General features: G+C 39.0%; 1 protein-coding gene across 2 annotated transcripts in view; it reads right to left on the reverse strand.

Moving 5' to 3' along the window:
- Positions 1-807: 807 nt before the first annotated feature.
- Positions 808-23946, reverse strand: part of ATAD2B (ATPase family AAA domain containing 2B) — a 162276-nt gene continuing 139137 nt past the window's right edge. For both annotated transcript variants that reach the window (XM_050950617.1, XM_050950616.1), the window contains exons 25-28: positions 19630-20331; positions 6933-7060; positions 6012-6140; positions 808-4282 (exon numbers count right to left, since the gene is read on the reverse strand). In XM_050950617.1, coding sequence (XP_050806574.1) covers positions 4241-4282; positions 6012-6140; positions 6933-7060; positions 19630-20331 — 1001 coding nt within the window. In that variant the 3' untranslated portion in view covers positions 808-4240. The remainder of the gene's footprint in view (positions 4283-6011; positions 6141-6932; positions 7061-19629; positions 20332-23946) is intronic.

The following is a 23946-nucleotide window of genomic DNA, read 5'->3' on the forward strand; positions in this document are numbered from 1 at the left end:
ATACCCAGGAACTTGGTAGTTCCAATACACAAGGCCAAAAAGGGGAACAGGGTCAAAAATTCAGTATACCAATTCCTACAATTAGGCTTAATCCTAAAGAACTGCACATCTGTATCTGCTCCATGTTATACAAATTACACACAGCCTTCTAGCTCAAGGTGAATGGCACATATGGCCCTCAGCTGGGCAAAGTCTGGGTAACCCTTGATTTACATAATCTCTATATTGACAGTTTGTCCCAATTTGTAGCTCATCTTGGATTTCTAAAAATAACCTTGAAGTCTGCTAGAAGCGTATCTATAACCTGGGTTGAGTTAGAATTTTAGCTTTAAATGAACTGAACCAATCCAAAATGTTAGAACAATTTGGAGAAGTGAAAAATGTTCATTACATAGAAAGAAAAAAAGTTCAGCTGGGGAAAAGACTGCAAGAGAAAAGAAATCAATGGTCCCACTTTGATGCTAATCTACAGCAAAGCAGCACTACCCACTTGCCATTATCCTACAATTTAACTTAGCTCATTTCCTAACAGTAGGGAGATTTTTCTTCTTGAGGTTATTTAATTATAATCCACACTGCAAATTTCAAATAGTTACCCAAAATTAAAAGTGGATGTTTTCCTTTAACAGGCAAACATTGAGAGCAAAGTTACTGACTAAACTGCCTAAACAACCGATCAGTGAGATCCCAAAATTAAATTATGCCTACTGAATCATCAATGAAATCTCTGGTTTGAAAAGGGCTGACATTCAGTTAGGAGATTACCATTTCATTGAAATGCAAGAACATTTTTAATGGAACTAAAGCCATGTTTTTCTTGTCATCTTTATTCAAGTATTTCACAGCAGTTATATTACAAATTACAGTAAAATGTTCAAAATTTCCAGAAGTTCAAAAATTAAATAACTTACTTCAAACTAATGTAAAATGAAGTTAAAATGCAAAACATCAATTTTAACACAATTCTGAATAAAACTATAGAATCCAAAATATACCATAGTTGATGAAAGAAGTCTACTTAATCCACAAAGTAGACATACATTAACCAAACAATAGGACTCCCCGATGTCTAAATAACCCAATGTACAAGATACACAAGATGCAGGTACAAGCCCAGATTCAAGCTTATGTTGTGATTACAAACAATAAAATAAAATGACTATCAGCTGCAGGACCTGACACTCAATATATCGAATGTAAAAGCCACAGCTGACCCACCAACTTAATCAAAAAAATGGGAAGACAAGAGTACAAAAAACCCAGCAATCCTATAAATACATTGGCATATGAGAAAAAACAACAATACAAAAGGAGACAAAACAAACAAAAATTAATCACAGGTGAGATTCAAGCTTGCAAATACTATTAACTCCACAGCCATCAACTTCACCCTAGAACAGTTCCACTACCTCCAATACAGTCCCAATGGCCCACAAAGTTTACCTCCACCTGGCTCTGCCACATTTTACTGATTCAAGAACAAGGCCTTGCACAGGAGTTTATTTGCAATTTTCACATCAGAAAATGAGGAACAGAGGTTGATTTGTACAAAGTCTTGCCCGTGCTATATGTCAAAACAAAAATTAAAGATGTACAAACAGTAAACAAGTTTAGACCACATGGATAGATTAAGAGCTGCTTTAATTCTATACCCACCAGGCATCCGTAAAGGAAAAAAAACTGATGTAGTAATGTGATTATTTGGGCCTGAAAGGCAGGTATAATTTTACCCAAGAAAAACATATTTAGATTGGCTATTTCTTTTCAAAAGACCTAAAATATTGAAGTTGCAGCTCCTCAGTTAATAAAGCTGCACCTTTCAGTTTCTGTATCGACTTTTAATTACTATTAAAAGTTATTTTAAAAAGAACTGACTTGTTGGAAGCATTTTAATGCTAGGCGCGAGCTTTAATGCTAGGCGTGAGCTTATATTTGCTTGTCAAACTCACTGATGACTAAAAACTTAATTGTTTAATTCATACAAATTTAGCAACATGTTAAAAATGTATGCAGTTTTACCTTTCACAAGTCCTGCTACTACTTGAACAAATACTTCTCTGAACAAGTGAAACTGGAATAAATATTTAAAAAAAAAATCTGCAGCAAGAACCTGAGACTTGCAAAAAACCCTTTTATCAGAAACTAGCTACAAAAAATCTGCTACATTTTATTTAATCAAATCTTAAAATTTGTAACAATTTCCATCAAAATACAAAATTGTTATTAATGTACCAGACTGCAAAATATATGAAACAGGAATGATGGTAATAAATACTAAAGGAAACATGAAAAAAATCCCCATAATCCAATTTGAGAGAGCAAAGAACACCTTGTTTGAAATATGGGGTTTTTGTTGGGTTGTTTGTTTTTAATCGCACTTTCTCACCAAAATATACAGTGTTTCTACATGGGTTGCATTTAGAATAGTATGACTATATGCATACTAAGCCTTCAAACTTTTTTCTCTTAGATATTAAGAAAACAAGTGGCATTTTGGGGGAGAAAAAGGTCAAACTAGAATTAGAAGGCTTAAACATAAAATACAAAGAAGCACTTTGGATTACTGCAGTAGCCCAAGGCCCAAGTTTGTTTTTCTGCAGTGGCATACTACTACTAGCCAAAGACATGGAGACAAGTACCTTAGCTTCAGCATGTAAACGGTAGCAGAGAGTGTTACAGTTCTCCGTAAACACTGTTGGTAACTAAAATAGAAAAAGCTGAGGTAGCTCAGTATCTCTGCAGTAGTCCAAGACTGTTTTCTCTAATTAAAAACAAAACACGTGTTGCATATTTTGGAAAGACGCTCCTGCAGCTACATATAACAGTTATAATGAATGGTAACACATGGTAACACCAGCCAACCTGTCTACAACATTTTCTACTTATTTGTCTGAAACAAATCAGCCCAGATAACGTTTTAACACTGAGCCTGTGATAAGACTTTTACTGCAACGTCCTTGCCTCTTGCAATTGCCTAGATTGTGTGTCTCCAATTTCCAGAAAGGAAAGTTTTGAACTACTGATACACTCACTATTCAGCTATAGAGAACTGCAATCCACACACCCTAGTTCAGAGGTCCACAAACGGCCAATGATCATATAAAGTATCGTTCCCCCTACACCACACTAATACTGCTATACATGGCCCAAGGTGTGGGAGTCTGGATTAAATTGTACTTACAGTGAGCTAGGGGTCCAGGACTTTTAGCTAACTGTCTCTCCTTTCTATGTCCATTCAGCAAGTCTTAGCTTTCATAAAAACAAAACTTAAGAAAGAAACCTGCCAGAATTAAACATCTTTTGTTTCTAAGAACTCAAAATGGACAACAAATAAATAGAATCGTGGGAAAAAAGAACAGCCCCCTTAATGAATATTCTCTTCACTTTGTTTTCAGTAACATATGAGAGTTTCACTGTGTAGTTTATTTCTATAACAAATATACCAATAGAATAAAAGAATTTCACTGTTTTGGTAAAGTTGTGTTGCTTTTTTCAGTGTGTCTTAGTTTAGTTCTGTAGAGTAAGACAGGCATTTTAGAATCATAATACTGGTTGCCATTCAATGATGAGGAAATGCAAATCATCCTTTTGGAGCTCTTCATTCTGAAGACAACTTTTTAACTCTGCCATTTGCTACAGGTCCAACCATTTGAATAGCCTTACCTTTCTCAATTGACTAAAAAGGCACATTAAAGGCAGTTCTAGGGAGCCTCATTTTCAAATTACTGTACATCCAGTTACTAAAGTTCCCTACCACAATGCATCACTGCCATCTTTGAAACAGGTTTCTGTCCATTACCCCAGAGAACAAGAAAAAAAACTGAAAAGGAAAATTTAAAAAGTTGTCCATTAAAAAAAAATTCAACCTAGTTAGATCTGCTCTATCCAGGTTTTGTGTTTGTTTGTCTGCTCCACTGTGTCTGAAGTTTCCCAAAAGAAATGCATGTAGAGAAAACAGAAGCAGAAATGAGAGCCGTTTCTGTAGCACCAAAAATCTCCAAGTTGTGGTGTTGTATTCTTTATTTATATTAGATACAACTGTCTGAAGTTCTGTTTGGTTCTTGTAGGCTGGTTGGTTTCAGGTACCTGAGACAATAGCACCAAATTTAACAGAAAGAAAGAGAGCAAGCACTTAAGACCAAGGCTCTGCACATACTTGGTGCAACTGGAAATCGAATGGCTCAGAAGACTGCTCTCCCATGAGCAGTTTAAGAGGATAAACCCACCCATCTCAAAGAGATCACAGGAATGTTTCAAACATATGAACTGTTCTTTCCATTTCCTGCAAGAGACACCAAGCATTAATTATATATAAATATACAGCAACAGAAATAAAACCAGTGTTATATAATCAGATCTACTATGATTTTCTTTTAAACCTGAACAAAATATAAGAAAATAGACAATTCTGTTAACCATTTCTGCTAGTGGATGGAAAACAATAAATGGGAGACTGTTTTCTGCATTACTGCTTCTTAAATTAGTTTTCCTAGTTGATGGTTAATGGGAAGATGCAGGTGTATTAAGATCAGACTTCAGCTGATGCACCCTCCATGTATTACTAAATGAGGAAGGCTGAGGGGTGGACCAGAGCTGCTGCCAAGCAATACTTCTGTTTGTTGATTTAAGGCCAATCATTTATCTGAAACATGGCCACTGAAAAGTAGTAGTTTTTAAACACATCATACAAAAATGTAAGGTTTCATAATAACCATCTACTGTCCACTGGTTAGAAATGAATCCAGTATTTTTAAAAACCTAATCTTATAAATGGACTATAGCAGGGATCAGCAACCTTTGGCATGCAGCGTAGGCCGAGGGATGTGCTGGCTGCGGCTTTCCGCAACTCCCATTAGCCTAGAACAGCAAACCGCAGCCAGTAGGAGCTGCGATTGGCCGAACTCGCGGACACTGCAGGTAAACCAACAGTCCTGGCCTGCCAGCTGATTTCCCTCATGAGACAAGTGCCAAAGGTTGCCGATCCCTGGACTATAGCAAAAAACATGTTCTTCAGTCTGAAAAGCCTTTTTAAAGGAAGCTATTTAAGCCCTAATTGCACTTTACATTATTAAAACACTATGCTTACTCAAAAGTCCCAAAGTACTTTACAGACTCTTCAGATATAGGGCTTCTGAAATGCAAACATTTCTATGGTGAAGGGTGCCAGTGACAGAGATAACTGGCTCACAGACAGTTTTTGTTTTTGAAGCTTTTCTGTTGCAAGACTGCCAACACTTCAACTTCTCTGGTCACTCAGTAACAGACTTAAAGGAGGCAATCTTGCAACAGAAAAGCTTCAAAACCAGATTCCAACTAGAAACTGCTGAACTTGAATTAATATGCAAACTAGATACCATCAATTTAGGCTTGAATAGAGACTGGGAATGGCTGAGCCATTACACACATTGAATCTATTTCCCCACGTCAAGTATCCTCACACCTTCTTGTCATTATCACTATAAAAGTTTTATTTCCCCTGCTGATAGTTGCTCAACTTAATTAATTAGCCTCTTAGAGTTGGTAGGGCAACTCCCACCTTGTCATGTTCTCTGTATGTGTATATATAGCTCCTTACTATATGTTCCATTCTATGCATCTGATGAAGTGGGCTGTAGCCCATGAAAGCTTATGCTCAATAAATTTGTTAGTCTCTAAGATGCCACAAGTATTTCGCCTCTAGAGAATGAGTTCCTACTACTTCACCAGTCTTATATCTGAATTTTATGGATTTTGTCATTTGTATCCTTTATGTTCTTTAAGATCGCATTTAATGAGACAGAAACAGAGACACCTCAGGATGGGTCTGATTGTTTGCAGGGGAAAGATAGGGGGATTGGGTCATATCAGATACTAATGGTCGCTGTATTCCTTAAGCCTTTATTGCACCAAGTTTCTTTTTATCTTTAGCAGTTAATACAGTTTCAAATGTGCACTAGTTAATACAGAAATATTGCTACCCAAATTCTATTGCAAAATTCAGATGAGAAACAAGAGACATTGTAAAACTTTACCTCTACAAGTTGTGATTTGTCATAATCTTTACGATGCCGATAGATGCACTGACTAAGGAGCGAGTACAGCCTCTCAAGTTGGTCAACAGTCAGGTTATTACTTCTCTTAACCAACATATCCAGTAGTTTCTGTTAAGAGGAAAAACATAACACACAAATAAAGAATCAAGTTTTTCATATATTCATTCTTGAAATCTGTTTGAGACTAATTATTACATTTAATTGTTTGCGGACAAAGCAGAAATGTGCTAGAAGGATATTTTATATTCCAAACAAGAACATGGTTTAGTATGTAAATAATATAACTGCTGTCAACAATCTTAAGAGCAGATAACTCTTAGAGATCTTCTTTACATTTGTTTCAGTATGCAGAGATTCTCTAATTACTACACTCATGGAAAACATTCACACTTGGGAGAAGCTCTCTGTAAACATTCAAAGCCCTTCTTAAAAAACTCTCCTTTGTTGTAATGCCTACCAAAAAAAACAAAAACAAACTTGATGGGGGGGATCAGGAAAAGAGCAGATATTAACTCCAGCAATCAACACAACTACATCATCAACCCTTATTACTGCATAATCATGTCTGCACAAACTGCACTGGAAACACTGGACTGGACTGTTATACCATAATTATTAAAAAGATTTTATATGTATATTTATTACTGTATCTGCAGATACAGCAGTAAGATACAAATGAGTAGTTAACAATTTTGTTATGTGGTCACTAATTAAATAAAAATTGCTGGATAAAGAAAATCTTCAAACGATAATGCTGGCAGAAAAGATTATACTTTCTGCAATATAAAATAAGGGAAGTTGGGTCTTCACAATTTTCTGTATAGAGCATAAAAATATCTTCCATGGTGTTTGAAAAGGTTGATAGTGGTAATTATTAATTTTAGTTCTCAGTCCCATTACCTTTAATCTGTCATGGTCAACAACTAGAGGGGGTAGGAGATCCAATGGCTCCTCCGGAACCTGCTCCAGACTTGCAGGTTTTGGGGGCTCCAAAGTGACTTTTCGAGATTTCTTAAATTTCGATATACCTGTGATTTGGATGCAAAATTACAGCACATCAGGAACAACTGATAAAAAATTAAAATAAAATAAAATATTTATTAAATGCAACATTTCCAATAGTCTTTCAACTATAATGTCCCATTCAAACCCCCACTAAAAATAGCTTATGGCATTTATATAGTCCATACCACCATATTATCGAGGCATTGAAATTAAAATTTGACCGTGTATTACTACTGACAGCTGTGAACAGGACAGAATCATTTGTACACAACACCCTGGTTTTGGAAACCTGGCTGAAAATATAAGAAGATAATTAGAATTTACTACTAAAGCAGCTACCGCCCATCGAAGTCAACAGCAGATCATCTAGTCTGACCTGCTGCATAACACAGACCACTAATTCTGCAACCAGCCCATAACTTCTGGTTGAAATACTGTATACTGAAGGACAATCTTTACTGAAAAGAATCAACTGTTAGAGAATCCACCTCTTTCCACAGCAAGATGTTCCAATGTTTTATTACCCTCACTATTAAAAGAGATTTATTTAAAGTCTGAATTTGATTTATTAAAAATGTTTTAAATCAGGCTTTTGCAGAATGCACATTATGGAAATTGTTACTGACTCGTACTTTTCCACTCTTACTGTCACCAGACATTTCAACATCGTGTGACAGGATTAAACAGGCAAAAAGAATTGCATGGGTCAGAGTCTATTCTAACATAGCCTGAATCTATTTATTGCATCACCCAGCAACAGTTTCACTGGTTAGTTTAATTCACAATTCATTTCTCTATAACGTGGTGTCCCCTACAGATCAAGTTGAGCTTGCTTTTCATTTCTACTTGTTTCCATTTTAAAGACATATGAATTGCACTCATTGCTATGTGGAGGGCACTCTGGTATAGCATTTTTTTTTTATGAGAGACAAAGCAATGGATTTCTCAATTTTATTAAATGAAATAGACAAGACAGATTTTTATTAAAAGGCTCAAAGTAGCAACTGAGCCATACTTTGGCCAGGGTAATTTCAACTGGTGATGCTATTGTGATCTCAGATGTCATTCTATCATCATATTTATCATTGGATTAGATTTCTTATCTGTAGGTCTACTATTGAGAGTTTGTTTTACCATCTGAACAATAATGCCAGGTAATGACCACTGCTCAAGACAAGCCACTTATAGCTGCTGATATATGCTTAAGGCATAGGTAGGTTCAACTAGCATAATTCTCTATTATCTGGTATCCACATAAATATGAAGGATGCCACTTGTCCAGAACACACAAGCACATATCCTAACAAGCATAAGAAAGTCACAATTAGAGCTGGGCAAAGTTTTTCAGATGAAACTCTTTCACCAAAAAATTCAGATTCAGGTCAACCGAAAGATTTCACAATGTCATGTTAAATTCACCAAACTGTTTCAGTAGAAAAAATAATCCAGACAAGTTGAAACATTTTCAAAACTGAATGTTTCAACTTTGATTAAAAATTATGTTTTATTTCTTATTGTGCTTCAGTTGTATTTTTTAAGATACTTGGAAATAAATGTTTAGTTTGACACAAAACTAGGGTGGTTTCTTTTTCTTTTAGGGTTAGCTGATTTTTTTTATTTTATTTTTATTTTTTTTAAAACCACCTCTTTTTTGCTTCACTTCAAACCAAAATACTTTTTCTTCCTCCCAGACTTTTTGGTCAGGACACCGAAATGAAAAATTGGATATTTGCACCGCTCTAGTCACATCTCCCTGAGCTTTAAAAGTTAACAGTGATTCCCAGTAAACTTCTATATCAATATTAAAGCTTTTTTAACATACATTTTAAGTAAGAATTCCAGATTGACTGGCTTTTACTTAATACATCCTGAGTGCTCCCTTACATTCCAAATGGTTAGTTTAATTACCCTTCCCTTAACACAACATTCTGATACAGAGAGCAAGAATTCACAACAATTATGCCCTAATTGTAGAATAAACTTCCTTCTATTTCAGATTGCCAACTGGTGCCAGAATTGAAAAGAAATATGTTTACGGCAGCATTTATTTGTTCTTAAAAATTAATGTTTATATTATTTTATTACAGAGAGCTCCAAGATTTTTGCAAGTACTAGTGTTAAGGGGTGCACTCTGCCCCACACCAGGGCATGCTTTCTTCAGCACACTCTCAGTCAATGCCAGCCCATGAGGAGTGATAAGGAGAAAGCATACACAAGCAGAGGCAGGAATAGCAAACTGTCTCTTGAGCATACTAGTTCACTGGACTATCCTACACCACAATGCAAACCCCTTACTGGTTTCATTTCATGTCTGTGACTTGTGTTTTCCTGACAGCACCTCAAAGCTCTACTATAATCACCCCTGAGGAAAGCTGGACACTGCTCCACCTGGAATTCATCAGGACTGAAGGGGGACCACTAGGGATTGACAAAAAAAATTCTCTTCTTCCTACTGGGCCATGTGTGCTGCCTCCCCAGTACTCTCAAGCTTCTAATGGGCTAGGGAACAAAAGACAATTTGGTCCCAAACTTACTCTACCACTGTACTAGCTTCCTTTCTCCCCCTTCACTTGTCTCTCTTTCACCATCTAGCGGAGAACTGCACCCACGCTTCTGCACGTAGTACTTCCTTGGTGGCAGGGCCGGCTTTAGGTCTATTCCACCAATTCCCCCGAATCGGGCCCTGCTCCTAAGAGGGCCCTGCGCCTAGAGGCGCTTTTTTAATTTTTACTCACCTGGTGGTGCTTCGGGTCTTTGGCAGCGGGTTCTTCGCTTGCTCTGGGTCTTCGGCAGCACTTCGGCGGCAGATCCTTCAGTGCCACTGAAGACCTGGAGCGAGTGAAGGACCCACTGCTGAAGTGCCGCCAAAGCCTCAGAGCACTGCCCGGTGAGCACAAGCCCCACGTGGTTTTTTACATGTGTTTTTTCTTTTTAAGTCATCCCTGCTGGGGCCCTATCAAAATTGTTCGAATTGGGCCCCCCAATTCCTAAAGCCGGCCCTGCTTGGTGGGGTAACAAGGAACAAGGAAGTGAAACTGACAGCTGTGCTCTGTTCCTTCTGGGTCATTAGAGAAGAATAAAAGGTTACTCACCTTGTGCAATAACAAGAGCTCCCTGTGGGTGCTCCACTTTAGGTGTGCATGCACCCTGAGCCTTTGATCAAAGCTATTTGGTAGCAGTGCGCATTCAGCTTCCGCATGTGCCCTATATATCCTTGTGTCCAGGTCTAAATTCAGCCGGAGCTGTCCAGAGCAGAGCTCCGGTAAATATTTTCAACGACCTGGGAGTTTTTATACCATGTTGCGGAGGGGGAAGCGGGGCTCCGGGAAATAATCTGTAAGAATTTAAGCCCTGCTTGTGTCCCATACTGAGGCTATATATGGCCGCATGGGCAAACGACCTTCAGTTCCTTCTCTACGACAAAGTCCCACAGAGAAACTCTGAAGTGCGGGGGAAGGATGATGGGTAGTAGAGCACCCACACAGATAGACATCTCAAAGAACTCCAATTACAGCACAAGACCTCTCCTTCGAGTAGTGTCCCTGTGAGTACTCCACTTCAGGTGTCTCCACCACAGCAACCCCTTAAGGAAGTGGGAGGTACAGAACAGAGTCCAGCACTGAAGAGAGGTCTGCATTGCCTACTGCAGCATCTGATCTAACAGCGTGAACCAAAGCACGATAGGAAAAAGTCTGTAGTGAAGTCCATGTTGCAGCTCTGCAGATTTCTGCAAACATCCATGAACAGGGCTACAGATGTAGACTGATCTAGTAGAATGTGCAGTCACTCGTACAGAAGGTTGAGCATCAGCCAAGCCACAACAGGTGGTAATATATTCAGAGATCCACTTATAGTCTCTCTGCACGAAGATACTGGATCCCTTAGACCTATCTGCAATAGAGGTGGGGAAGTCTAGGGGACTTCCTGAATGGCTTGGTTCTGTTCAAGTAAAAGGCTAACGCTTTCTTAACATCTAGTGTATGGAAGGAAGGTGGCTTGCTGTATAGAGTTATGAGGCTTAGTAAAGAAAACTGAAAGGTGAATAGTTTGGTTAATGTGAAACTCATAAGAAACCTTAGGTAAAAATTTGGATTGGGTTGTAATGATACTTTCTCCCTGGACAACACAGTAAATGAAGGGCCTGCCATTACAGCCCCACTTTCCCCAAACTTTAAAGCAGAAAAATTGCCCACCAAAAAGGCCGCTTTCATAGACAAATGTAACAGAGAGCACACAGCTAGTGGCTCAAAAGTTTGAGATCTCAAAGCAGAGTAAGATCTCTAACCATCAGAAAAAGATTCAGAAGATCTTTAATGAAACCTCCTTGTGCCTGGATGTGTGAAAATTGAGAAACCTTCTATTGACAAACAAACAAACAGCTGTTACTGATACTAACAAAACCTTGATGGAACTCACATACAGAGACCAATGTCTTCAATTCCAACAGGTAATCCAAGAAAAAGATGACTAGACATGCGAAATATGATGGCAGTTACACCAAAGATGGTATCTGCTCCATTTCTGGAGGTAAGATTATCTTGTAGATTTTCCTGATATTTAACACCACAAATTATACTCCTGATGAACACGATGCTTTTAGTTCCAAGAACCACTGAGACACTATGCTTGGAGTTGCAGAACATTCAGATTTGGGTGAAGTGATCGATCCACAATGAGACAGTCAAGAATCAAGCAAGAGCTGCCACAGAGGGTCAGAGGTGAGTCTGATAAGATAAGGAAACCAAACTTGTCTTGGCCAAGTTGGTGCATTCAAAATTACCCTCGCTTGGTCCTGCTTGATCTTGTTGACAACCTTTAAAGCAATGGTGTTGGTGGATATGCATTTCTAACTGCCCTCAATTCCAGCTGATTGATGTGCAAGCACTGTTCTTGTTGTGAGCATTTGCCCTGGCCTGGGTGATGACCCAAATGTGCTCCCCATCCCAAGAGAGAAGGGTCCAATGTTATGACAGTACGGGGATTCTGGATTAATGGGGTTCCTGCACAAACCCTGGAAGGATCCTTCTACCAGGTGAGTGACTGTTGAACCCAGCTTGGTATAGACACCTGTTTCTTCAGACTGTGTCTGTTGGGTATATAAAATGTCCTGAGCCACACCTGGAAACAAAGATATAATCTAGTGTTCTGTATTATAAAAACACAAAGAGACTTGAGGACTGCGCTGCATTCTTTGGATAAGGTTCTTTGGAGCAAGGAACCTGTTGGGAGGAAGGATAAGCCATCATCAAATCCAGAAACGCGCCTCTAAAAAATATTCACGGTGTAGGGGTCAAGGCCAATTTCTCCACATTTGTTTGTAGGCCTTAACTGTGGAAAAGTAAAGTTGTTCTTTTAACTGCCAACAGCACCTCCTGATAAGACCATCCTTTGAGAATCCAGTGGTTGAAGTAGAGAAAAACTGTTATTCCTAAACAACGGAAGTGGGCAGCTACAACCACCATAATTTTTGAGAAAACCCTTGGGGTGGAAGAAAAGCCAAAGGGTAGGATCTGGTATTGGTAGTGATCGTGAACAACTATGAAACGAAGAAATCTTTCATAAAAGGGCTAAATTGCTACATGGAACTAAGAATCTTTGAGGCTGAGAGCCAGTCCTCTGACTTCAGGGAGGGAATTATAGCTGCTAGAGAGACTATTCTGAATTTCAGATATCGGACATTCTTCTTCAGTTGTCTGAGATCTAATATTGGCTGCCAACATCTGTTTCTCTAGAGTATCAAAAAATACTTATCCTTAGTGTTGAAGTGGAACTGGTTCTGTGGCCCCTAGACTTAGGGTCAATGTGATCATCTCTCTCTGCAACTGACTGTGAGAGGGGTCCCTGAAGAGGCATGGGAGGGTAGGATGGAGAAACTGGATTGTATAACCAGAAGGGCTTCCAAAATCCATTTGTTTGATATCCTAGTCTCCCACACATGCTGGTATATATTAGAGATCTCTCGCAGGCAGGCCGTGTCCAACATACGGAAAAGGGATACACTGCTGCAGCCGAGAAACTCTTATCGAGTGGTTCAGACTCTCAACCAAACCATAAAAACCGGAGCTTGGAAGATGATGATGGCTGGGATGAAGCAGTCACAGTAGTTGTCATGTTCCTTTTAGAGAATCTCAACCCCATATTGCTGGTGGTTCAGATAGTCTACAGAAGGTAACAATTGAGCTAGATGGGATCTTTGTGCAGATTGAGACCTCGTGAATGTACTTTTACTTGAATGTATATCCCCTAAGGATCTAAGTGTAGCCCTAGAGTCTTTTAGGGTATGAAGTCAGTCATCTTTGAAATCCTTGAAGAGCTTGTGGCCATTAAATGGTAACTCCTCAATGGCTGATTATACCTCCTGCTGGAAACTGGACAACTGAAGCCAGGAAGCTCATCTCATTACTATTGCGGGGGGAAAATAGCCCTGGCTGCAATGTTGGCCACATCCAGTGAAGCCTGCAAAGACATCTTCACCAAAAGCTGATCCTCCTTTTTAATTATGGCTAAGGCTGTCAATTAATTGGAGTTTACTCACATGATTACTTCAAAAAAATTAATTGTAAGTAATCGCACTGTTAAACAATGGAATACCAATAGAAATTTAGTAGATATTTTTGGATGCTTCTCTACATTTTCAAATATATTGATTTCAATTATAACACAGAATACAAAGTGTACAGTGCTCATTTTATATTATTTTTATTACAAATCTTTGCATCGTAAAAATGATAAAGAGTGTTTTTCAATTCACCTCATATAAGTACCATAATGCAATATCTTTATCATGATAGTGTAACTTACAAATGTAGGGTGTTTTTTTTTTTTTGTTACATAACTGAACTCAAAAAACCTTAAACAATGTAAACCTTTAGAGCCTACAAGCCCTCAGCCCTACTTCTTGTTCAGCCAATTGCAAAGACAGACAAGTTTGTTTACATTTACAGGACATGATGCTGCCTGCTTCTCAGTTATGTCACCTGAAAGTGAGAACAGGCATTTACATGCCACTTTTGTAGCCAGCATTGCAAGGAATTTACATGCCAGATAAACTAAACATTCGTATGCCCCTTCATTCTTCGGACAGCATTCCAGAGGACATGCTTCCATGCTGACGATGCTAGTTTAAAAAAATGCATTAATAAAATTTGTGACTGCACTCCTTGGGGGAGAATGTATATCTTTGTTTTACCTGCATTCTGCCGTATATTTCATGTTATAGCAGTCTTGGATGATGACCCAGCACATGTTGTTCATTTTAAGAACATTTTCACAGCAGATTTGACAAAACACACAAAGAAGGTACTAATGTGAGATTTCTAAAGACAGCTACAGCACTCAATCCAAGATTTAAGACTCTGAAGTGCCTTCCAAAATCTGAGAGGGATGAGGTGTGGAGCATACTTTCAGAAGTCTTAAAACAGCAACACTCCAAGGCGGAAACTACAGAACCCAAACATCCCTCCCCTCCCGCCAAAAATAAGAAAAATTTAAAAAAAACTAACTTTCTGCTGGTGGCATCGGACTCAGACGATGAAAATGAATATGCATCGGTCTGCACTGTTTTGGATCATTATTAAGCAGAACCTGTTATTGGCATGGATGCATGTCCTCTGGAAGGATAGTTGAAGCATGAAGGGACATATGAATCTTTAGAGCATCTGGCACATAAATATCTTGCGATGCCGGCTACAAATGTGCCATGAAAACACCTGTGGTCACTTTCAGGTAACAATGCAAACAAGTAGCGGACACCATTATCTCCTGCAAATATAAACAAACTTGTTTGTCTCAGTGATTGACTGAACAAGAAGTAGGACTGAGTGAACATCCAGGCTCTAAAATTTTACATTGTTTTATTTTTTGAGTGCAGTTATTTTTTTGTACATAATTCTACATTTGTAAATTCAGCTTTCACGATAAGGGGATTGCACTACATTATTTGTATTAGGTGAATTGAAAAATACTATTTCTTTTGTTTTTTACTGTACAAATATTCGTAATAAAAATTATAATAAAGTGAGCACTTAACACTTCGTATTCTATGTGGCAAATGAAATCAATATATTTGAAAAAGTAGAAAACATCCAAAAATATTTAAATAAATGATATTCTATTCTCTCTTTAATTGCACAATAGCAAAATTAATTTTTTTAATCACACGATTAATCACGATTAATTTTTTTAATCATTTGACAGCCCTAATTATGGCACTAAACTGATCTTGATGTTCCTGTGGTAAACGGTCAATAACAGCATTAAACTTCTGGTTATTCAGGAAGTCATATTTCGACATCAGCATTTCGTAATCCTAATATGTAGTGTCACCAAAGAGGCGCTTTTATGACCAAAATGGCCCAGACACTTCTGGTCCTTGTTATGGGGGTAACTTTAGGAATATGCTGTCCACACCTTGCCTTAACAGCGTCCATGACCAGAGAATTTGGTGTCAGGTGTAAAAACAAAAACTCTGGATCCCTGGCCCAGGTGTAGTATTTTTTAATTGGCTCTCTTGCAGGTAGGGTGTGCTGCTGCTGGAATTTGGCCCTGTGGTCTTGGCTGGCTCAAGGAGAACTTCATTAAATTGGCAGTTGCACCAGCGCTGAAGTAGAAGTATGTAATATGTCCAGAAACTAGTGATGGGAATCCTGGATTTCTTCCAGGGGAATTTGTAGCATGTTCACCATCTGCTTCAGCAGGTCCTGGAACTGCTGAAAGTCATCAGCTAATGGTGATGATGGAAGCATTGCTGCCTAATCAGGAGAAGAAGAAGAGATATTTGTATGGTGGGTGACCTCCTTGTCCACCTTTGCCCCTTGCTCCATAAAGGTCTCCTCTGCTGATTCAGCATAGAGGGGAGGGATGGAAGGTACTGGAAAATGAGGTCTTCTATGCTCCTTATGAGACTGAATCAGGGACCCTGAAAACTGCAGACAGTACACTGCCCATGGGTCCCAATAAGGCCAAAGGGAGGTAGTCAATGCTGATGATTCCAAGTATTAATAGGCAGAGAACTTGTATCCTGCCTTCCTTCAATCCGCAGAGAACAACATTTCCTTGAGCAAATAAACTGGAAAGCCTTGAACAGAAAGCTCAGAGTCTGACTACGAATGCTCTTTTACATATTGTAAAGGAAGTTACAACAGTTCTTTCTGAATGGTAGAAATTGTGAAGTAGTGCATCTCAATACAACATGCACAGCTGGTGACTGAGCAGCTCTCGGTACCAAAAGATGTCCGGAAGTCGCAAAGAGGGGCGATTCATGAGGGTACTTGGACCACAACAGAATGTGGTATGGGCACTGAAGTTGTTCTCGATGTCACTGTCCGAGGTGTTGATCATGGGTCTGAGGGTACTGCAGATTCCAGTGAGCCTGCTCTCTTACTAGAACAGGATCTCATGGCAGCCACAATAATAGTCTTTGATACCGTACCCTTTATCGGCAAGGTATGGGACTTAGATGAAGTCTTACAGTGCTTCATGGTACCCAAAGTACTTAGAGCCTCAAGAGCACTCCTCACAGGGCCCTGAGGTCTCTGGTTCCTGAATCTTCTAAGAGAAAGAACTTCCCGTTCTCCTTCACTTATCTGCCCCCCGTCCTTAGTCTCTGAGTGGGAAATTCTTGGAACCAATGAAGCAATTATAGGTACCTTGCTGACAGAGAGTATCAGAGACCAGGATCTCAATGCTGCCTTCACCTTGGAAGCCCTCGTGATCATGATCTCAATGTAGACAGGACATTAACGGAAGCAGAGGGCTCCTGTTCAGGGAGTTTCCTGTTCCGAGGTCAGAAGTCAGTCTTAAGGCTTTCTCCGTCACTAACACACTATACTTAAATCTCCCTGTTTTTGTGGGATCTTCCCTTAAAACAAATACAATATTCCACTTGCTGGGGATATGCGAGTATCCCAAGCAATATGCTGAAAACCCTCAACACTGACGGGAATCACTTTTCAACAGAAGAGGCACAGTTTAAAATCTGGTGAGCCTGGCATCCCAGATACAAGAAAGAACACCTGACATCTCAGTAAGGGAAAAAACAAAACAAAAAATTCCCCCAGGAAGAAAGGAACAACAGTTCCAACAACTATAAAGTACTAAGAATCCTACAAACTAACGAACGAACTAACACTATATATTACATTCTAACTCTGAAGAGGAAAACAGGCACACACTAACCTGTCTCTGGTCAAATGCGATTGAGAAAGAACACAAGGCTGTTTACCCAGGCTGTGCTACATTGCCTTGGTACAGGGCACGGAGATGTGACAGAAACATGTGCAAGCTGAACACGCAATGCTACCAAAAATCTCGGATCAAATTTTTATATGGGTGAAATTTAAGAAAATTGTAGGGAGAAGTATGGACAAATGTAGAATTCTCACAAAACCTACAGAAAAGTTAAGCCACGGAAATCATTGGTTTAATGGTGTGATTCTCTCAAATTAACTTTATTTTTCACAAAAATCTCAAACTTTTTTTTCCATATCTAGATAGAGAAGATAAAACAACAACTCTGCTGGAGTTTAGACAAGTAGATGGATATATTATTTAAAGTAAAAACTTGAGAAAAAAGTTTTAAGTTTTAAAAATAAATTATACTTTGTTTTAAAGTACACCTCTACCCTGATATAATGCTGTCCTTGGGAGCCCAAAAATCTTATTGTGTTATAGGTGAAACTGTGTTATATTGAACTTGCTTTGATCCACCAGAGTGCGCAGCCCCGCCCCACCAGAGGGCTGCTTTACCGCGTTATATCCGAATTCGTGTTTTATCAGGTCGCGTTATATTGGAGTAGAGGTGTATATTGAATCATGTCATTTACAATATCAAAAGTTTGCTGAAGCTTTGTATATTGAGATTTTTACAAAATGCACAGGTTCATTTTTTTAAAATATAAACATGAAGGTTCAACCAACACATAGTACTGTCTTCACTTTCATTATGATATATAGTTTCCTATAAGTTTATTTATGTTCATAAAAACTGTACAGTTCAAAGGCACCCATGAAATAGCTCAACTTGAAAACTGAGCCCTTAATTCTCAACAAAAAATTTTCAAGTCACTGCAAAGTGGGTCAGTTATATCTCCTCTACATAGCAACATCAAGTGCAGATGCAAAGCAAATTCTCCAAATCTTTCCACCTGATTAAACCAATTTTCTCTTCCTCCCAAGCCCTCCCTTCTCCAACACTGCGTAAATTTTTAACATCTTTTGACACCAAAGCTTGAAATCTAGGTCATGTTTGACTTCTCTCTCCCCCTTCCAGATCCAAGCATTTGCAAAATCCTAGTGGTTCTTTCTCTACAACATCTCCCAAGATTTACTCTTCTCTCTTTATTGCTACTTCTGATCCTGTCCTGCCATAGGTTCTCTCTTGCCTCAACTATTCAACCCTCCTCTCTTCTTACAATACTGATTGTTGCCACTTTGGTTTTCTTCAGTATATACATAATTAAATTTCTAAAAGTATTTTCCTCCTCTGTTACTCAGACCACATTGCCCCCAGTTTGAGTCCCTTCACTGGCTACCACCTGCCTTCCACACCAAGTTGAAGATTGTGTTCCTAACTTACAAGGCCCTGCAAAAATCCACTCCTCCTGACAAATCAGCACTTCTTCCTGTTCATCTTCTCATGTACACTGCCTTGCTCAAGTTTCTAATCTACACATACTCTTCATCTCCTCCTATCACTTATTACTGTACCTTATTCCATGCTACTCCTTATCCTTGGAAAACACTTCCTAACCTTATACACTGAGGAATAACAACACCTGCCATTTAAAAACCTTTGTTAAAACTCATTTTTTTTGCAAACCCTAGCACTAACCATTTAAAGATACATTGTTCTTTTACATATTCATGAACAGCTAACAAAAAAGCAAGCGAACAAACACCTTTTACTTCTCTCTTCCCCTCGGGCCCCCAAGAGATGTTGTTTCTCTGCTTTTATTCACCATTATCCTTCCCATCTCTTTGTCTATTGTCCTTTCTCTGCAATGTCTATCTATTGATTATAAACTGCTCCCAGCAGGGATCATCACTTGTAAAGCAACATATATACCTCAGGCAAAAACCTTTTGTTACAAATTTTTTAAAAATATACTACTCTCAACCTGATTTCATCAAAATCCTTCAAATCTGCAATATGGAAATCCTGTAAGATTACATACTTTCTATATTTTATTGAATTAAAACCCAAAACAGTGACACGGTAAATGTCTGGATCAGAAAGCACTATGAACCCACAACATACTAAGTCTCATACAAACAGTGTGAGGAATTTAAAAAAAAAAAAATTATTTTCAGTATCACAGAACGTTACCTGTATATTTGCAGTTTCCCCACAGAAGCCATACAGAAGCACATAGAACATTGTCAGTACTGAGGTAGACTTATTTATCTAAGGAAGTGTGACCAAAAATGACATTTAACTCAGGGTGGAATTGTGTTATAAGAGTATTAGATGTTCAAAATGTTCAGGTTGCAGTTCACAAAATACACTACTCACTTGCTATTGCAACAAAGTATACCCATCTATATTTACTTCAGCATTAATCTCAATACTGGACATACTGAAAACAAACCATACCTTCTTTATCTGGTTCAATATCTTTAGTCTCAATGTCTGTGCTGCTCACTGGTGTCTTTTCATTATTGCTGTATTGTTGTACTTCAGTATTAGACTGTTTCACCAAATCAGCTCCCTGATTTTCACTAGAACCTTCTGTTTTTTCCTTTGGCTGATCTTCAGACACACCTTTTTGCTCATTACGAGGCACATCATCGTCACATGCTGGAACATCAACTGCTTCTGCTTTACCATTCTGACATTCTGGAACAGGCATCCCCTCTAAGCTGTGTGTAGATGCCTCACCATTCACACAGTCCCACTTGGATGGAGACTCCTTCCTTGATTCCTTTTCAGCATTCACAGTAAGACTGTCATTTACTAACAGGGATTCATTTGAACTCTCTTCTTCTGTTGATGCAAAACTGTTTTCTTTTCCTACTGTCCCATTGTTAAGTCTCTGTTCTGCATCTATATCCATGATATCACAAGAGGACTCATCATTTGTCATAGACAGATCTCCCATTTCCTCTCCATTCTCCTCAACGCAGTCTGTGCTGACTTCTAGCTCCCCATTCTCCAGCAGCTTCCTGCCCTCCCTATGATTTTCATCATCAGCAAATTTTGCATCATCTTCATCTTTCTTCAAATTGTTGACTTTTCTCTTTTTAATAATGCCTTTACCCCACTGTGAACGTCGTCTTGATTTCCTCCTTATTCGAACTGAATTGGAAGAGACAAAAACATGTCACTTTGAAAAGCACATACATCTGCAACACGTGGGTTAGGATAATTGACTACATACTAACGGACACCCACAATTCTCAAACTTTCCACAGCTGGGGATTTTCAAATTAGCATTGAGCTAATTCTGCTCCCACTGAAGTCAACAGCAAAATGAACTCCCACTGGCTTCAACGAGAGCAGAGTCAGGCCAATGCCGACCACTTCTGAAAATCTCACCCATCATGGATATTTTACACTAACCAAGTGTGCAGGAAGCACTAATTAAATTAATCGGTAAGGCCACTCCTCTTTCCTTCTTCACATTCCTCATGAAAACCCACTTCTATTTAGACCACAAAACATCAGACAGACAATTATAGCTGTGAGATGTAGAATTTGAGGAAAGCCAATTTTACTTCACTTTTTTTAAAATCTTCAGATGACTTGGAACTATTATGTTGTGCTAGAATTAAGCTGCATAACCCCATGACCTTGTCATCCCTCCTACTGTATGCTTTGTTTCAAGTCAGATTATATACTGTCTGGGATGGGGCAGTGTCTTCTAAGGGTGGATACGCATTGTGTCTAGGAACCCCAATCTCAAAAGGGGTTTTTGGTTATGTTCCTAATATAAACTTCAAACAACAGCTCAGGAAGAGTATTCACCTGTAATGTTGAATTTCAGCATATCTTATAAGATGATGAGAAAGTGTATTTTAGTAGGTTGAGCAAAAGAGAGATAGATGGGAACTGCTGGATTCCAATTTCTGCTACGATACAGATTACTTATGCTCTTAGGCAAGTTATAACCACTTTGCAAGAGCTTTTCCATAGAAAAATGGAGGCTGCTATACTTAAAGTGGTCACATTGTTTACTCTGGAGAGATACTGCCAGCACAAATCAGTATTAACAGGAAGCTCTCTCAAAGTGACAATCTTTCAAAATGAAAGAAACTAAGTCCATTAACTATACCTACCCACCTCACCAGGTCAGTTATGAAAATCAGTGTTCACAAAGTTGCTCTGAAGATGCTAGTACCATGTGAGTGCTGCGCATTAAATGACAAGAGGTCAGAGAAACATAACTAAACGTAATGTTGAGAACGTCTTCTCTGAAAGTGCTACTTAATCTGATAATTTAACTAGTTTCAAGACTTTACTAACTACAACATTAATAAGAAATGTCTAACTTTTTAGTTTAAAAAGTTCTTAAAAGCACACATTCACCTTGAAAATCATATTTTAGGGAACTGGATTGGACTGAAGAACTTGTGGATATAAAGGCAGAGGAGGCCTGGAATTACTTCAAGTCAAAGTTGCAGAAACTATCAGAAGCCTGCATCCCAATTTATAGGCAGGAATTGTAGACCAAGCTGGATGAGCAAGCATCTCAAAGAGGTGATTAAGAAAAAGCAGAAAGCCAACAAGGAGTGGAAAATGGGAGTGATCAGCAAGGAAAGCTACCTTACTGAGGTCAGAACATGTAGGGATAAAGTGAGAAAGGCCAAGAGCCATGTAGAGTTGAATCTTGCAAAGGGAATTAAAACCAATAGTAAAAGGTTCTAGAGCCATATAAATAAGAAAACAAAGAGAGAGGAAGTGGGACCGCTAAACACTGAGGATGGAGTGGAGGTTAAGCATAACCTAGGCATGGCCCAATATCTAAACAAACAGTTTGCCTCAGTCTTTAATAAGGCTAATGAGGAGCTTAGGGATAATGGTTGGATGACAAATGGGAATGACGATATGGAGGTAGATATTACCATATCTGAGGTAGAAGCCAAACTTGAACAGCTCAATGGGACTAAATCAGGGGGCCCAGATAATCTTCATCCAAGAATATTAAAGGAACTGGCACATGAAATTGCAAGCCCATTAGCAAGAACTTTTAATGAATTTGTAAACTCAGAGGTTGTACCATATGACTGGAGAATTACTAACATAGTTCCTATTTTTAAGAAAAGAAAAAAAGTGATCAGGGTAACTACAGGCCTGTTAGTTTGACATCTGTAGTATGAAAGGTCCTGGAAAAAATTTTGAAGGAGAAAGTAGTTAAGGACATTGAGGTCAATGGTAATTGGGACAAAATACAACATGGTTTTACAAAAGGTAGATCATGCCAAACCAACCTGATCTCTTCCTTTGAGAAGGTAACAGATTTTTTAGACAAGGAAACGCAGTGGATCTAATTTACCTCAATTTCAGTAAGGCATTTGATACGGTTCCATATCGGGAATTATTAGCTCAATTGGAAAAGATGGGGATCAATATGAAAATTGAAAGGTGGATAAGGAACTGGTTAAAGGGAAGACTACAATGGGTTGTACTGAAAGGAGAACTGTCAGGCTAGAGGGAGGTTACTAGTGGAGTTCCTCAAGGATCGGTTTTGGGACCAATCTTATTTAATCTTTTTATTACTGACGTTGGCACAAAAAGTGGAAATGCGCTAATAGTTTGCTGATGACACAAAGCTGGGAGATACTGCCAATACAGAGAAGGACCGGGATATCATACAGGAAGATCTGGATGACTTTGTAAACTGGAGTAAAGTAATAGGAAGAAATTTAATAGTGAAAAGTGCAAGGTTATGCACTTAGGGATTAACAACAAGAATTTTTGTTATAAGCTGGGGACACATCAGTTGGAAGTAACAGAGGAGGAGAGGGACCTTGGAGTATTGGTTGATCACAGGATAATTATGAGCTGCCAACGTGATGTGGCCATGAAAAAAGCTAATGTGGTCTTGAGGTGCATCAGGCGAAGCATTTGCAGTAGAGATAAGGAGGTAGTATCATTATACAAGGCACTGGTGAGACCTCATCTGGAATACAGTGTGCAGTTCCGATCTCCCATGTTTAAGAAGGATGAATTCAATCTGGAACAGGTACAGAGAAGGGCTACTAGGATGATCCAAGGAATGGAAACCTGTCTTATGAAAGGAGACGCAAAGAGCTTGGCTTGTTTAGCTTAACCAAAAGAAGGCTGAAGGGAGATATGATTGCTCTCTATAAATATATCAGAAGGATAAATACCAGGGAGGGAGAGGAATTATTTAAGATCAGTACCAATGTGGACACAAGAACAAATGGATATAAACTGGCCATCAGGAAGTTTAAACTTGAAACTAGATGAAGGTTACTAACCATAAGAGGAGTGAAGTTCTGGAACAGCCTTCCAAGGGAAGCAGTGGGGGCAAAAGACATATCTGGCTTCAAGACTAAGCTTGATAAGTTTATGGAGGGGATGGTATGATGGGATAGCCTAATTTTGGCAATTAACTGATCTTTGATTATTAGCGGTAAATATGTCCAATGGCCTGTGATGGGATGTTAGATGGGATGGGATCTGAGTTACTAAAGAGAATTCTTTCCTGAGTGTCCGGCTGGTGAGTCTTGCCCACATGCTCAGAGTTTAGCTGATCGTCATATTTGGGGTCGGGAAGGAATTTTCCTCCAGGGAGGATTGGCAGAGGCCCTGGGGGGTTTTTGCCTTCCTCTGCAGCATAGGGCATGGGTAGGGTGACCAGATCACCACACTAAAATATCGGGACACATTGGCCCCGCCCACAGTCCACCCCTGCTCCTCCCAGGCTCCGCCTGCACTCTGCCCCAG

This window comes from Gopherus flavomarginatus, chromosome 4 (assembly GCF_025201925.1).
Source record: "Gopherus flavomarginatus isolate rGopFla2 chromosome 4, rGopFla2.mat.asm, whole genome shotgun sequence".
In the NCBI taxonomy this organism is placed as follows: Eukaryota; Metazoa; Chordata; order Testudines; family Testudinidae; genus Gopherus; species Gopherus flavomarginatus.